This window comes from Marmota flaviventris, chromosome 2 (genome assembly GCF_047511675.1).
Source record: "Marmota flaviventris isolate mMarFla1 chromosome 2, mMarFla1.hap1, whole genome shotgun sequence".
Classification (NCBI taxonomy): Eukaryota; Metazoa; Chordata; class Mammalia; order Rodentia; family Sciuridae; genus Marmota; species Marmota flaviventris.
Genome location: NC_092499.1, coordinates 109418156 through 109433039, shown reverse-complemented (window position 1 = coordinate 109433039; position 14884 = coordinate 109418156). Strand labels below are relative to the sequence as shown.

The 14884-nt window shown below is 40.1% G+C and overlaps 1 protein-coding gene and 1 long non-coding RNA gene across 29 annotated transcripts in view; one reads left to right on the top strand and one right to left on the bottom strand.

Annotated features, from left to right (window-relative positions):
- The first annotated feature begins 156 nt into the window (after positions 1-156).
- Positions 157-14884, top strand: part of LOC114083387 (uncharacterized) — a 21705-nt gene continuing 6977 nt past the window's right edge. Inside the window, exons 1-2 of the long non-coding RNA XR_011706676.1 lie at positions 157-281; positions 538-649. This is a non-coding gene — a long non-coding RNA (uncharacterized lncRNA). The remainder of the gene's footprint in view (positions 282-537; positions 650-14884) is intronic.
- The window catches only part of Tpm1 (tropomyosin 1), a 26889-nt gene continuing 19558 nt past the window's right edge, over positions 7554-14884 (bottom strand). For 7 of the 28 annotated variants that reach the window (XM_027924504.2, XM_027924538.2, XM_027924554.2 and 4 more), the window contains one exon: positions 7554-8387. In XM_027924504.2, coding sequence (XP_027780305.1) covers positions 8305-8387 — 83 coding nt within the window. In that variant the 3' untranslated portion in view covers positions 7554-8304. Of the gene's footprint in view, positions 9597-13175; positions 14864-14884 lie in introns of those variants that run through there. The other 21 variants (XM_027924583.2, XM_071608353.1, XM_071608354.1 and 18 more) reach the window with 5 other exon arrangements.

Genomic DNA, 14884 nt, shown 5'->3' with positions numbered 1-14884 from the left:
CCAGAACTACTCTCTAGGCAAAAGTCATAGCCAACTAAGGACTTCAAGCTCCTGCCTCCTCCAGAATGCCACAATCTGATCCAGTGAGAACAGCTTGCCTCCTCCTGCTAACCCTCCTGTTTAAAGGCTAAAGATATGGAGGTAGGAGCTGTAAGTCCAAGATAGGGGACCATGAAGCAGCATCTTATATGCTGAGGATTTCACCAGAGGAGGACCAGGATGTTGCTATCTGATGTCAGCTTTCAAGTGCTTTAGAGTCAGAGAGTAGAATCAACAAGCAGGTGAGCTGGGTTTTCATAGTGTCATTGAGAAGTCCCCAGGAAACCTAACCTGGAAAGCAAACCCCTATCACCTGGAGGAGACACTGGACCTGGGCACTCTGTTCTGGATGCCACAAGGGGAGATAACTCCCTGGACAGATGCTGATGGTTGCTCATTCAGGGTCTATTCAGGCTCCTCCTCTCTTTCCTGGAGGGGGGCTCTTAATGCTGTTTACCTGTGCTGGATTTTAGAAGCCTTGCTTCCTTGTGATTTCAGGGGAAAGATCTATGAAGCTATCTGGCCACTGCCCTGACCCATCATGATTTTCCTGAGGAAATGAATGTCAATGGTGGTCCTGAAGATGAGAGCAAAATATCGCAGCCTCACAGTGAGTAGGGAAGAGGCAAAGGGCAGCCTTTCCTTTGAAGCCCGGGGAGGGACTATACAGGATGATTGTAGGGATGTAAGATTCAGGTGTGTTTCAATAACAACACACCAATGGGAGTTGTTCCTTGTTGAGTTTGCTGTGTCGGGGATTATACTAAAAACTTCATATGCAATAACATATTTAACCGTGTCCCAAATTTTATGATGCAGATACTATTATCTTTCCATTTGCCAGATGGGGAATCAATCACAGAGAAATTAAGTAGCTTACTTAAAGTCACAAAACCAGTATACAGTAGAGGTGGCTTTCAAATTCTGGTCTTTTTCAAAGCCTGGATTTTACCCAGTACCTAGGCTGCCTCCTCAGCCTAGGTACTGGCTTCCTTTATGACTGCTTCCTCCCACTATCAATGTTTATTACCTAGCACTTGAGGGTTCTCCCCAAACTGAGTACCTGGGCAGTGCTTCTGAGTCCACATAGCACATACCCATTATTTACTCATATCAGTTATGGGTCTAGACAAGGTTACAGGCAAGAAGAATAGGTAGCTGTGGTGAACACGTGGCTTAAAGTTCCATTTTTCATATTTGTATTTCACAGAGATGAAGAGAGAAACAGAGAATAACCTGTGGAGCTAGATTTCTCTACCCCAACCAGTTTGAGAACAGTGTTTTGTTTCTTTCTTAAGAACCCAAAGTTGGGGGGGCCGGGGCGCGGCTCAAGAAAAGGCTGTCTAGTCCAGGTTGAAGCAGAAATCACACACAGTTGAGAAGCAGCTTAATTCTATATTTTACATTATGTCTGCAACTTAAAAGAAAGTTTTTTTTTCAAAGTGCATGTTTATTTCCCACAAATCATAAAATATCCGCATTACAAAGAATCTCTAATCAGCCCTAGTTATGAAAAATTAGAAACGACCCAAACGATCAAATATGAGAGAACAAATTATGGCACATTAGCTAGATGAATATCATATAATGATATCATGAAGACTAGCTTAGCAATATAGGAAAGTACTTATGCAAATATTTTTGAATACAAAAATTTGAATAAAAAGACATACACACACTAGCAAACTACATGGAAAACAGAAAATCCTTCTTTTTAAAAGTGTTAAGATTACAGGTAATCTTTTTTGCTTTGTAGATTTTCTCTATTGTATGATTTATAGCAAATAAAAAACTCAAAATGTATACATATGGTATAGTATATGGTAGCTTTTACTTTAGGCTCACATTTTGCTTATTTACCTTGCAACTCTGTAACCAAATAGCTTTTCATTTGAACTTGCAAAGTATTGCATGAAATTTACATATTCCTTTAAATAAGCAACACACATCTATTCCTGTTATACAAATTGGGATTAATTCTTTAGGTTGGCATCTTTTCCAATCAAATTTAATTATCCATGTTTATCAGTAAAATTTTCTTTTCTTTTCTTTTTTGGATAGGAATAATCAAAATTAGAAAAGCAAATGGTGAGCTCCCACCCCAGCCCAGCAGTTCCTGCTAAGGCAGCAGTGAAACCCAGCACACTGCCCTACTTTTCATCTCTCTTGAAAGACTGGGAAATGGGTTATCTGGAGACACCCAGCACTCCTAACCTGTTAGGGAGGCTCTGAACTTGGCTGAGGCTTCTAAAGTCAGGCAACCCAAGAGGATCAGATCTTCATTATTCCAAGAAATAGAGCCAGGACATATCCCATGGAAGAGGATGTTAGTGAACATTCTGTTTTTGGTTTTTCCAGAGACCCAAGGCTAACTAGTGGTGTAGAAAGCTGATTTTATGGTCTCGGACAGTTTATGCAACTGTTTGTTTATATTCTATTCTTTCCCCTAAAGATTAAAAGTTGCCTTAGGACAAAAGAAAAGGTTTGATAGGTAAGACCAAATAATGGGAAATAGGCAAGAGGGAGTGTTAAAATGAGGCTATGGGAGAAGAAAGCTACAACAATGAACAAAAACCTAGTGGACAAAGTAACTAGTAAAAACCAAAGCCTTTCTAAGCCAGTAGAGCTCATTTCTAAGATTTTAGAGGCCAGGGTGAGTCATGATTTGCCTGGGACTGGAGTGCCTTTGAGGAAATCATACAGCATGCCCCAGGGGTCTTGTTTTAGGGGTATAAAAACCTTCCCAGAAGGGAGTATGTCCGTTTCCCTTGTACTCCTGTATCATCTACTTTCAATTTGCCATGTCATCATTTTTTTAAGTGTGTGTGCATATATTTAGTTGCTTCCTCTGGATTTTATACCTTTTCTGTATCATCCTGCAACTCCCAATGTACAGTTCCTCAAATAATGTCTTTTAAAAATAGAAATGGAATTTAATTCTTAGTCTTTTAGACCAAATTATAAAGCTTACTTTCCATATATTCCCTAATTAATAAATGACAACATGGAAGCTCTTTTGCATCTGATAGTGAGTAGAATAAGAGGTTAGAGTAATAAAAAATTTCAGGAAATGGTAGGGGAATGAAGATGTTCCAGATAGTTTTTAAGAAGGGGGTTAGCAACTCAAGAGAGGTAAGCAACTTTGCCAAGATTTGACACCAGAAAAAATTCATTGGGACTCATTTTTTTTTTACTTTATTATATTCTTATTACTAGACAAATTACTCTGCCTTTGTTTCTTCTTAATTTGGGGGGCAGGGGAGGCACTGAGGTTTAAACCTAAGGGTGCTTAACCACTGAACCACATCTCCAGCTCTTTTAAATACTTTAGAGACAGGGTCTCACTGAGTTGCTTAGGGCCTCACCAAGTTGCTGAGGCTGGCTTTGAATTCACAATCCTCCTGCCTCAACCTCCTGAGCCACTGGGATTGCAGGTGTGTGCCATCGTACCTGGCCCTAATTTGTTGAGAAGGGGCTGGACAGTCCTGAGTTGTTCTGGAAAGGAGTGTTGGTGGACTACAGCAGGAAAACAAAACATGGCAGTGAGCCTTCAAGCAGAACAAGCTAGCAGTTCTCATTTTCGAACTGCCTGGTCTCCTAAGAGGCAGATATGCCAGCACCTCCCTAACCCCGCCCCCTGCCCTGCCTCTCCCCCACCAATCCCATTGCATTGTTCCAATTTTTGTGTGGATCACTGAGCTTTTAGCAATACTCAGTCCTTTTGGGGGATAGATAGTGAAGACGTTCACATTATGCTCTTGACCAAAGCATGATCTTTTAAGTAGTTCCTTGACAATTGTTTTATGCAAACCATGGTTTTCACGGAGGAACTGAACTTGAGACGGGTATGGAGTGTGGGTTCTGGTGCAGGATCTAGTAAACCCACTGAAACTCAGCTCACTGGAACACTGAAGGGCATTATCATCCCCAGGCACCTGGGAGTGGATTTTCAATTTTTGAGTGTAAAAGAGAGTTCCACTGGAAAGGCAGTATTCCAAATCCTTAGAGTTGGAAATAGATTGAGACTCACCATCATGCAGTATGCTGGTGTCTCTGTACCCTTCCCCATGCAGCATCCACTAAGAGGAGGTGGCTTTTCATTCCTCTGGCCCACCCATGCCCAGCAGGCCCCTGGGAAAATGGAGGGAGAGCTGCTCCTCTGTCACACATACAAAAGACACCTTACCTTTTGTGCCATCAGCTTTCCTCTGAACAGGGGCATGGATTCCACAGTGGTCCCCTGATGACTCCTCCAGAAAGAATTAAGGCTGCACTGCCTTCCTTTACATCAAAGCCAGACCTTGGCGCAGTATCCTGTGTTCTGACTACTTGCAATCAGCAGCAAATCCAAATATAGTTTGAGAATGGTGTCACAGAAACCTATTCTCAAGGGTAGGCGTTTTGATTAAAAGTGAAATATGAACCTATGACGTTCACCTCCTGTGCACAAATGAACAACTTTGAAGCTATTACTGGCGCTTGTTTCTGGGTCATTTTTCCAATCAACAAACATTATATCTTTCATGTATGGGGCATCCTGGCCATACAATGAATAGCCTCCAGGTCAATGGTACTGGGGATTTTCATTTCAAAAGAAAAAAGTAGTTTCAGCTTGGCTAAGGGCACAATGCAGAAGGGAAGAAAGCCCAGGGCTGAGGAACACATTGCCACATCTAGTTCTCAGCTAGCCCTGCTGCTGAGCTGAACTCAACCAGCTGAATGTCTTGGAGCAAGCCACTTAATCTCTCCAGGCCTCCTTTTCCTCTGGCCTTTGTGGTCAGAAGGGGCAATGTTTTGCTGAATCAGCATTTCATTCAGGGCATCAGCATTGGCAGGCTCTGATAAGGCCCTGACTCAACTCTTTGTTCTCCATGGCCTTGGAAACAGATGGAAATAAAATTCTCACAGGCAGCCAGAACCAGCCTTATCCTCTGGGTTGATGCCCATTTGTCATAAATTTGGCAAAGTTACATTCTTATTAGTGAACTCTCAACATAGCTTCATTCATTGTGTGACACACAAAATTTATGACATCTGTTGGAGGAATGTAGCTCTGAAAACCCTCAATGTCAAAAAGTATATATAGTGGAGGGAACATTTCTCATACTGCCTGACATTTCTGATTTCTTTCTAAACACCTGCTAATTTGGGAAATGATGACAAAAACTAATGGTTTTTGTTTTGAAGTGAGGATTCAGAATATTCTTTTCCTGTATACACATCTGATTGTAGACTTTTTAAAATTACATCTATAAATATTGTTGACAAGTTGAGAAAATGGTTAAGATACACTCAAATATTTGTTTAAGAAAAAATGATTTTTTTTTCCTGGAGAAGAAAAAAAAATTCAGGCCCAAAATGTTAAATTATGGAGTATAAATACCAGCATACACAAAAGGTGAATTTTGTTTCTGTTAATGAATCTCTAGGAAAAGTAGGGGAACTGTTCTCTTCACTGCTAATTGCAAAAAAGTTCAGAATGTATTCACCAATGCTTTAATTTCCTCTTACTAATGGATTATAGAAGTCTCATAAGGAATTTATGTTTTTTGAAGATGTTTATATCCTCCCCTATACCCTTTTCTCTGTGGGTTCTATTGTTTTGCGCTGAACAGGGCAACTGCTACAGCCACTCATTCTGGAATTAGGCCTGGTAAGTTTCAGCAATTCAGATTCAGAGTTGAACCTTGAAATCTCTCTATATACTTCACGGGTCTCTATACCTGGTGGCCCTATCAGCAACGTTAGCCTTGGTCCTTCCATGATGGACTCCTAATCTCCTGAACCTGACTGCACAGGGCAGCCTGCTCAGAAGTTATCACACTGAGTCAGTGAAGGCGTGTGCCATATAAAAACAGGGCTGTTTTTAAAGTTTAATTTTGCAGATTAGGTAATCATTCTTGGAATTGGTATGATGCATAATTAATTGATCTCATCTGATACATAAAACCCATAGAGGAAGTTTGATGTTAAACCAGTTGTGGTCACAACAGCTGCTAAACAATAGACTATCTACATCTTCCGAGCCTCCTCTCCTAACTATTCTGCTTCAACTGTCTTCACCTGTATCTAGTCATTGCTTTTCTTCTACTGAATGTTTCCAACAAGTGGTACAAACCAAATAGAACTTTAGAGTCTGAAAGACCAAGTAGCTCACAACCTGTGAGCTATGGAACTGAGAAAGTTGACTTGGCCTCCTGGAGCCCCTGTTAGTAAAATAAGGACTGATGTGAAGTTTAAATGAAATAATTTAAATATATATGAAATGAAATAATTTAAATATTTATATATGCTCTTGCATATATAAATGCTATCTGAGAATATTAACTATCACCTTCATTTAGGGTAAAGGTAGTATAAGTCCCTGAGGTGGTCTTTAGAGCACACATAGCAAGTAGAGGGCAGTAGTAGTATGAACCTGCCTAAGTGCCAAGACCTGTGCTCCACCATTCCTTAGGTTACACATTACAAAAGAAACCTGTGTGCTAAGTGTTAATGTCACCTCCATTTTACACAGAGAGCACTTTAGATTGAGGTCCCTGACAGGTAGACAGCTAGTAACAGTAAATCCTGATCTGAAGTCTGAGCTGGCTCCCAAAGTGAAAGAGTGCCAGGTTTAAGAGAGGTTTCCATGACTATAGTAAAGTAGAAGCTTTTTTTTTTTTTTTTTTGTAGCTAAGGACTGGCAGAGTGAAACTGTGGACCAGAAGATAGCTTTTTGGAAGTGGGACTTAGAAGCCAGACCTCCAGACCTCCAGGCCTTTTTTTTTTCGCTTTATAGTCTATGTCTTTCTGCAGAGAGGAGCTACTTGATTAAAGATCACGAAGGACGCTAAAGAGATATTTGTACTTTTGAATGAAAATATTATACTTACATGCAAGTGAGTTTTCATTTATTTCCATTTGACTGTTTGCTTTTGGTGAGAACATTCTTTTTTTCTCCTATAGCACAACTTAAGCCAAGTATTATTGTTTATCACCTGGGTGTATTGGCTTAGTGTCTACAAAAGCTATGGAAACAACCAATGATATTTTCAGTTTCCAAGTCTAAGAAAGGAAGATGCAATGGAATTTGCAACCCATTCAATCTAGAAAGCAGAAAATCATAAAGACTCATGAAAGCAGAACTATTAAGTAGAATCACAGGGGTGTGGGCCAATAGCAGGTTTGGTATATTAACCCACCACTAGTTGATGTGTACATATTAGGGCTAAAGACTTAGCTGATATTTGAGCAAGAAATTCCCAAAGCAGTAAAAGCACTGCAAAAGATCTCTATGTCCATGCAGATACATACCAGTAATATGGAAAAACAACTTCTGGAAAGAGCCCTGCCTGCTTGCTATAACTTTTAAGAGACCAAAATCATGCTGCCTTTACTGCTTCTGAGAGTATAACACATGAGACCCCACTTCCCTCTGGCTTATCATTTTAAGAAATCTTGAAGGTCAATCATGAAGTCTAAACTTCACAAAGTAAGAACATACAAATGACAGGACCACCAAATTTAGAAAATGTCCTACAATGTGCATTTTATTTCATATCATTATACAATGTTTACATATAGTTATAACTCTCAAGAAAATGTATTTTCTTTACCAATTGTATGTAGTGCCTAAACCTTTCACTTTAACATGGACAATGGGAAAGAGTGGAAATCCACACTGAATGCTATTCTACAGTAGTTGTAATGGGCTGCAAGTGTGCCAATCAGAAAGGAATGGAAGCCTTAGAAGAGCAGTGTGGCTTTCAAACCCTTGGCTTCAGTGAACACAGGCATACTGGATCATAGTCTTATCTTGCAGTAAAACTCAAGACAAAATAGTGTTGTTCAAAATTCTAAATTGTACAATATTGAACAAAAGACCACAGAGGACATTTTGTTTAAAGTAGCACCAATCCACAACTGATTGTCTCTGACATCAATCTTCCTGTTGCCCCTATCATTGGCACTTTGAGTGGAAATCTTTCTGCTTCAGTGAGGAGTGTTCCACTGACTAAGCAAACTGTGTGGCTAAACTCTACGTAAAGTGTGGCAATGTCAACCTGGGAAATGGCACATTTAAACCATTATTGCCCTAACATGGGCTTGCCTTTTTTGGTGTTTTCTCCCTACCTCCTGCCCTAGCTGGTGTTTTGTGGATGTTTCTGTGATGGTGGTAAAAGTAAATAAAAATGCATTTAAGGGGTATCATGGTAAGCAGGTGTTTAGAAACAAAACAACAAAAAATAAAATAAAAGAATGTGGCCGCAGCTAAGGAGGTTTTCACATGTTGTTTAACTCCAGTAAAGTCTGATCCAGCATCTGATGCATACTAAGGTTTTCTTCTTTGGCATGAGCCACTTTCTCTGTGGTGGGATTAGAAAATTAAGTCATGAATAGCTGCACTTTGGACACAGTGGTGCTTTGTACATTCAGGCAGGCAAACATCAATCACAAACACAGAATGAGATGATTAGAACTAGGCATGCTTTTAAGACATTACTCATTTCTAGACAAGAACCTAAGATGGGGAAGACATCTTTAACCCAAAGGAACCACAGGCACAGCAGAGTCTTAGTGTGGTCAGAGATACCAGCACCAACAATCCACCCTGAGAATAAAATGCAGGGTGGGTTTGGTGAAGGTTCACCGATTGTATGCTGTGGGAACACAGAGAGGCAAAAACCAAATACAGCTTGCAGCATTATTATACAAACTGGAGAAGTTAATATCAGCAGATGCTTCTGAGTTACAGGCAGTTAAAGGTCTGAGAGACGTGTTGTAACACGGCCTCACAGAAAACAAAGATGACATAATAGGTTTTGGACAACTTTTAAAATGATTTATTTCTGTTGCTCATAAAGTTATCAACATGTTTCATGCACACTTCATTAGGACATTCTCTTAATATTTTATAGTATTCTATTTAGTAGTAGCAAGACATTCTCATCAGATTCCAACAACACTATTAAACTGAATAAAGCATACCTTTCAGACAACCAGGGACTTCTGATATAAGCTCCTGTTTTCAAAAGCTATTTTGCCCAAGCATAGGTACATTTAATTATATTTCAAACACTATACCATATATGAATAAGTTAGGAATACAAACATGTAATTATATATATACTTAAAGTAGGACTCACAGTTGTCTCTGTGAAATAGAAAACAAAAATTTTTTGGTCCTCATTATTGAAAGAGGAGGACCTGCTGTTGCAAAAAGAGTGCCGACTTGATTGTTATAAATATTTATCCACATATATAATATATGTATTTTATTTTACCATAAAAAATTGTTTTGGGATTAAAGAGAACTCAATTATTCCTGATATATAGAGGAAAAGACAGGCCAAGCCAGCGCCTTTCAGCCGATTCCTTTCATTTGCATTTCTGCAGAAGAAAGTACCGTTTTCCACCCTATTAGCTGAGGGTTGGACAGTCTTAGATTTCCTGCACATGGGCTCCATTCCTAGAATTCAGCCCAAGATTTTTTCACACTTTTTAATCCTCATTCAGGGCCAGCTTTAGTTCATTAGTTAGGCGGCGGTTTTGCTCAAGTTGCTGGTAGAGCTGGTCTGTACAGGTCAGCAAGTAGATTAGCAGAAAAGAAGAGGCAGAAGAGAGGTTAGGCAGACTTAGTGAGAGACAGTTAATAGAGAACACAGAGATACCTCAGGCAGGACAGCAACTGGTCACTTGCTGAGCAGTCTACCCTCACCCCATTGTCATCTGTCCAGGTTGGTAAAAGGCCTGGCAGAAGGGTCAGAATTTCTCTCTTGTGGGGAGAAGGGAAAGGGAGGCACAGGAAATGAGGAGAAAAGAGTTATATTCCCCTTGTACCTTACTAAAATCATCTTATGAACTGATCCATGTGCAGCTTCTGGCAACAGATTTGGGAACTGAAACCAGGCTGGAGGCAAGTCCACATGTCATCCACCCCTTGCTAGGGCTCAGCAGAGATCCTAGGCGGAACTGTGACCTACCCATTTCTGCCCACTCTTCCAGGACCCCTTCCTCTCTGCTCACAGTGCAGGCTTTTCCCTCAGGTAATAGCAAGCAGGTGCCACTACTTCTGCTGCATTGAAACTTTTTGAAATGCACAACTGAGCTCCTGTTTTTCGGTCAATCACCAGGATACAGAGTACACATTCTCAACTCTTTGGTAATGTGTTCCTCTATTCAAGTAGCAAAATAACAAGCATTTATCTCTAATCAACATTGATTTAGGAGTTATGTTTAAGAGGATGGCATTTATGTTTGGTGCTAATGTACGTGTATAAAATGAACAAAACCTCAAACATCGCCACAGAGACCTGTGTGATACCATTTCTATATACTGAGATGCAATCTGCTCAGGTGGCATAACAATCCGTTACCTGGTGATATAAGGGATACCCAAAGACAACCAAGAGACTGGTATCCACCAGTCTAAAACTGAGAAACATGATTAGAGTGATGGCGATCACCTGGACCTAAAAATTCTACTTAATCATCTTGTAAGCTAATAGTTTTACTCCTTGGGGAAAACGTGCTGACTATAGCCCCCGGGCCTATGGGGAAATTGAGCAGATTTCCTGTTAACTTTCTTTCCTAAACAGCAGGAGATGGGTAAGATGTTATGCTCATTGTTTACTAGCTCACTGTGAGATGCTATGCCCAACATCTGTTGCTTTTTTTCTCTTTGCCAATTCAAATTTTCCGAATATTTACAGTTAATTGTCACCTCCTCCAGGTAGCTCCCAGTTACAATCATTTACTGTTCCTTGCTGACTCAAAACACAAAAAGTCTATTGGACTCACCTCACTCATCTATCTCTGCACAAGATGGCTAGCTCATGGAGGGCAAAGAACACTTTCAGCTCATCTTTTTCCATACCCCTACTACCTTCCAGTGTCCTGCATGTAGCATGTGCTTCCGAGTTACGAAAATGTACAATCCCCCGCACCCCCCTCAGTATTGGGGATTGAACCCAGAGGCACTCTACCACTGAACTATATCCCCAGACATTATTTATATTTTGAGACAGAATCTCACCAAGTTGCCAAGGTTAGCCTCAAACTTGCAATTCTGCCTCAGTCTCCCAAGTCACTGGGATTACAGAGATGGGCCACCACACCCAGTGGGGGGTTGCAAAGTGTAACCCCATTACTATGTTCACACTATCTTTATGGGAAACTGATGCCACAGGCAGACAGGCTGCTGAGCCCAACCAAATGTTTGATCCAGCAGGAATGAAGAACTTTAGAGAAACCCCCGAAGATTCCGGAGAGCCAATGTAAATTCAGTTTCAATGACAGTGGTCCCTGTTTCAGCCTCTTTTGGGCTTGCTCCACTTATCTATCATGGAGCTCTTGTGCCTATCTGACCTGAGGGCATATGCATTTGGAAGTACTTTCCCTCCTGTCTATTGGACTCCCAGATGTCTGAGGACTTCAATGCCCAGACTCAGTAATGCTTTTGTTTTGGTCCAATAGAGGCTCTTGCAGCAGCTGCAGCTTTGGCCTAACCCTCTGAACTAGAAGCCTGGCCTCAACAATTTCTTGATTAACTCAACTTGTGGTTTAACTTTCTTCTGCTCACCTTCTTAGGCTACAAGATCTGCTCTCTTGATCCATTGCCTTCCTATTTCTTTTGTAGACAATACTTGAAAAATGTGGGTGAAATCTCTGGTAGGTTTTTCAATAAAGAGTTGTGCCTCCAGGCTTTAGTGAACATCTGCTCAGCAGAACTTTCAGACTTGTCATTTTGTCTATAGCAGGATTACTCAGAGATGGGTCACTTTCATTATTCTGAATTTAAAAAAAGAACAAGGCAGGAATCATGGCAAAAACAGGTCTAAGAAGCCTTAGCAAAAGAAAAAAAAATTCAGAGGCATTTGTATTCCCAAGGGAAAGACGTTGTCCAGATTCTAAATTTAAAAATGTCTACTGTACCATTACTAAAATACTTTAATTCGGAGTCTTAAAAAAAAAGTACTCTCTCTTTGCTCTGAAGACTTTGTAAAGGGACTGACACCATTTTCAGAGTTTTCCAAAAATTTTTAAGTACAGTGGTATATGAGTCCTTGAATGCTACCAAACAGTATACAAAAAATAGATGAAGATGACCCATGTTTAAAACACAGAAGAAATAGAGCCAGACTGTTAAGGAAGGAGAAATGTTGAACATTTAGGAGCCAAAGTCTCCCATCTGTTTAAAGTTCTAATTTTGTAATTAAAAAAAAAATTCACTTAACTGCTGTTTGTGAATTAAAATAGTGAAGCCCAAATAAAATACAACTGTGTTCTCAATAATTCCCACCAACTACTTTTTTTGGGATTAAAAAGAATAATAATAATCAACTAATGGCTACAATTTAAAAATGTTCATAAATGAAGAAAAAGCTCAGCTACTAAACAGGAAGATTATATAGTACATCCCCTAAGAAATACATGATATGCTTAAGAACACAAAAATAAACCTTGACTCAACCACAGCTGCCATATTTAGAAAACCTATCATGTCATTTCATGATCAAAATGAAGGATTCAGTAAGGAATAAACTAAGAAAACCTTGAACTTGTCTTTGTGTTATAAAAGGATAATCAACAATAATCACAATTTACATTGTTTGAATCCAAGTTCCTTTCCACTTTCCCACTATGGAAATTCCTAGCTCAGTGGGACAGCTGTGTAGCCATTCATCATAAGCCTTTCATTAGTGAGCCATGTCCTCTGTATCTTGCCATGGCCCAATCTAGACCTCTGGCAGAGGAAGACACTGCTCAAGCCAGATCTTCTGACTCCCAACAAACACTGTCCCCTGTGCAGAGATTCTCAACCCACACTTCATGCCAGAACTATTTCAGTTCCTAAAACTCAGAGGCCTGGCCCTCACTCTAACTTCTGGAAAGCAAAACCCTCAGAGGGATGCAGGCACGTGTATTTTTTTTTTTTTTTAATATAAAAGTTCCAGAAGGAACTAACTGGTTTAGAAACTCTTGATATTAACACAAAAATGTTCAGAATAAAGAAAACAAAAACAAAAAACAAAAAACAGAAAAGCAGCAGCCAAAAATCAACCCTCATTATGAATGAAGCAGAATTGTAGTTTTATTCAGTGTTGAAACCAAAACGTCAATAAATAAGAAGTAAAAAGAATAGCAAACAGCAATAGCTTACACAGTGTTTATTTTACACTGGAACGAAGAGCTTCTATACAATAGAAAGCACAGTATGTGCCTGGCCCTAAGGCAGGTGCTAAGAGAAAGAACCAGGTCAGCTGGAGAACAGATAAGTGCAGAGCTGAGAGGTGGGATATCCAGCTTGATGAAGGAGTCTTGGGAGAAGTGAAGCAAAGAAATTTATCTGCATGAAGAAAAAAGGTGGGAGAAAGAGAAAAAAAAAGTGGCATAATGGAAAAAAGGAAGACAAAACTTACAGAGGAGAGCAGCACTTGAATCACAGGCAAGAGGCAGACATGCTTGCAAAACCCACTGCCAGCTGCACCCTGTGGGAGTCTGTACTGGCCCTAGTCTAGACTAGGGGCTATCTCGGGTCAACTTTTGGGGAAGACCCATGAACAGAATTTAAATCCTATTGTCAGGACTTTTCTTCATTTTTAACATTTAAAGTTTGTCCCATAGAATCACATTTTAGCACTAGAGAGCACCCCAGAGAAAAATGATCTGCCTCATCCCCTCATTTGCAAATGAGGGAGGAGGTTTTCTTTCTAGTTTCCATGGTGACAGCCATTCTATAAGGGGGGGGGGGGATGTGCCCCTGCCCCCCAACCCCACCCCAGTGTGGAGATTCTATACCTCTAAGGCAGCAGGCACATGCCACACTCCTAAAGTTACTGCTTTTCTGCATGGGTAAAGAAATGACAGGTGGGCCTAGAGAGCAACTTGTCCAGCTTTACTGGAAAATAGTGTGATATTAGAATGAAGAGCCCTCTGTGAAACATTCCAGGTTAGAATTTAAAGAGGCAGATAAGTTTAATGTTTAAGTTTGGTTAGTGATATGCAAATCAGTTGTGTATGCTTATGGTTCTCCTGAGAACAAGCTACCTACTCCAACTTTTATAGCCTCTCAAGAGTAAAATCTGGGCCATTAACCCCCAAATTCATAATGTGTAAGCTGTGTTTTATTTACCACCTCCCCCCTTTTAGGTCACAGCTTGTAGCAAATGTTTACTGTGGGCATTTTAATTCCTTTTCACATAAACATAGAAATTAAAGGTGTGGTCACATATTGGAGCAATCACATTGCTCTAGAACTTTTATAAGTGAGGAAGAGAAGATCATTTTCAGAATCACTCCTTAGGCTATACTGGGTCATTTCCTTTTCCTCAGATCCTCAATAATCTGATATTTTGGGGTTTTCTTAAATTTACTTTTCTTTTATGAAAATGATCATATTGTACTTCATGGAATCTCAGGAAACTAAATTTGATATTTCTTGAAAAATCCCCGCACAATTACCTAGTTTTACTCAAATCTAGTTTAATTTCTTGAAAGGATAGTATTCAAGGTCATTCATATTCCAGTTCATCACTTGATGGGGACAATCTAATTCAGTGTTTACCAAAGAAAAGGATTCTAAAAGGAGAATGGTTTCCACAAAATGAATCTTCTTGGCCTTTCTATTAGTACGATGGTTATACAAGAGAGCAAACAGAAGAGTGCAAAGATGGAGGTCATGGAGCAGGAAGGGAGCGGTGGTGAGGCTATCACATAAGCATGAGGGCACAGGTGCGAGCAGGCGGATGCATGAGCATTTACATGGAAGTCATATCGTTGAGAGCGTGGTCCAGCTCCTCGCTGATGGCCTTGTACTTCAGTTTCTGAGCATACAGCTCGTCTAGGACCAGGAAGTGGAAGG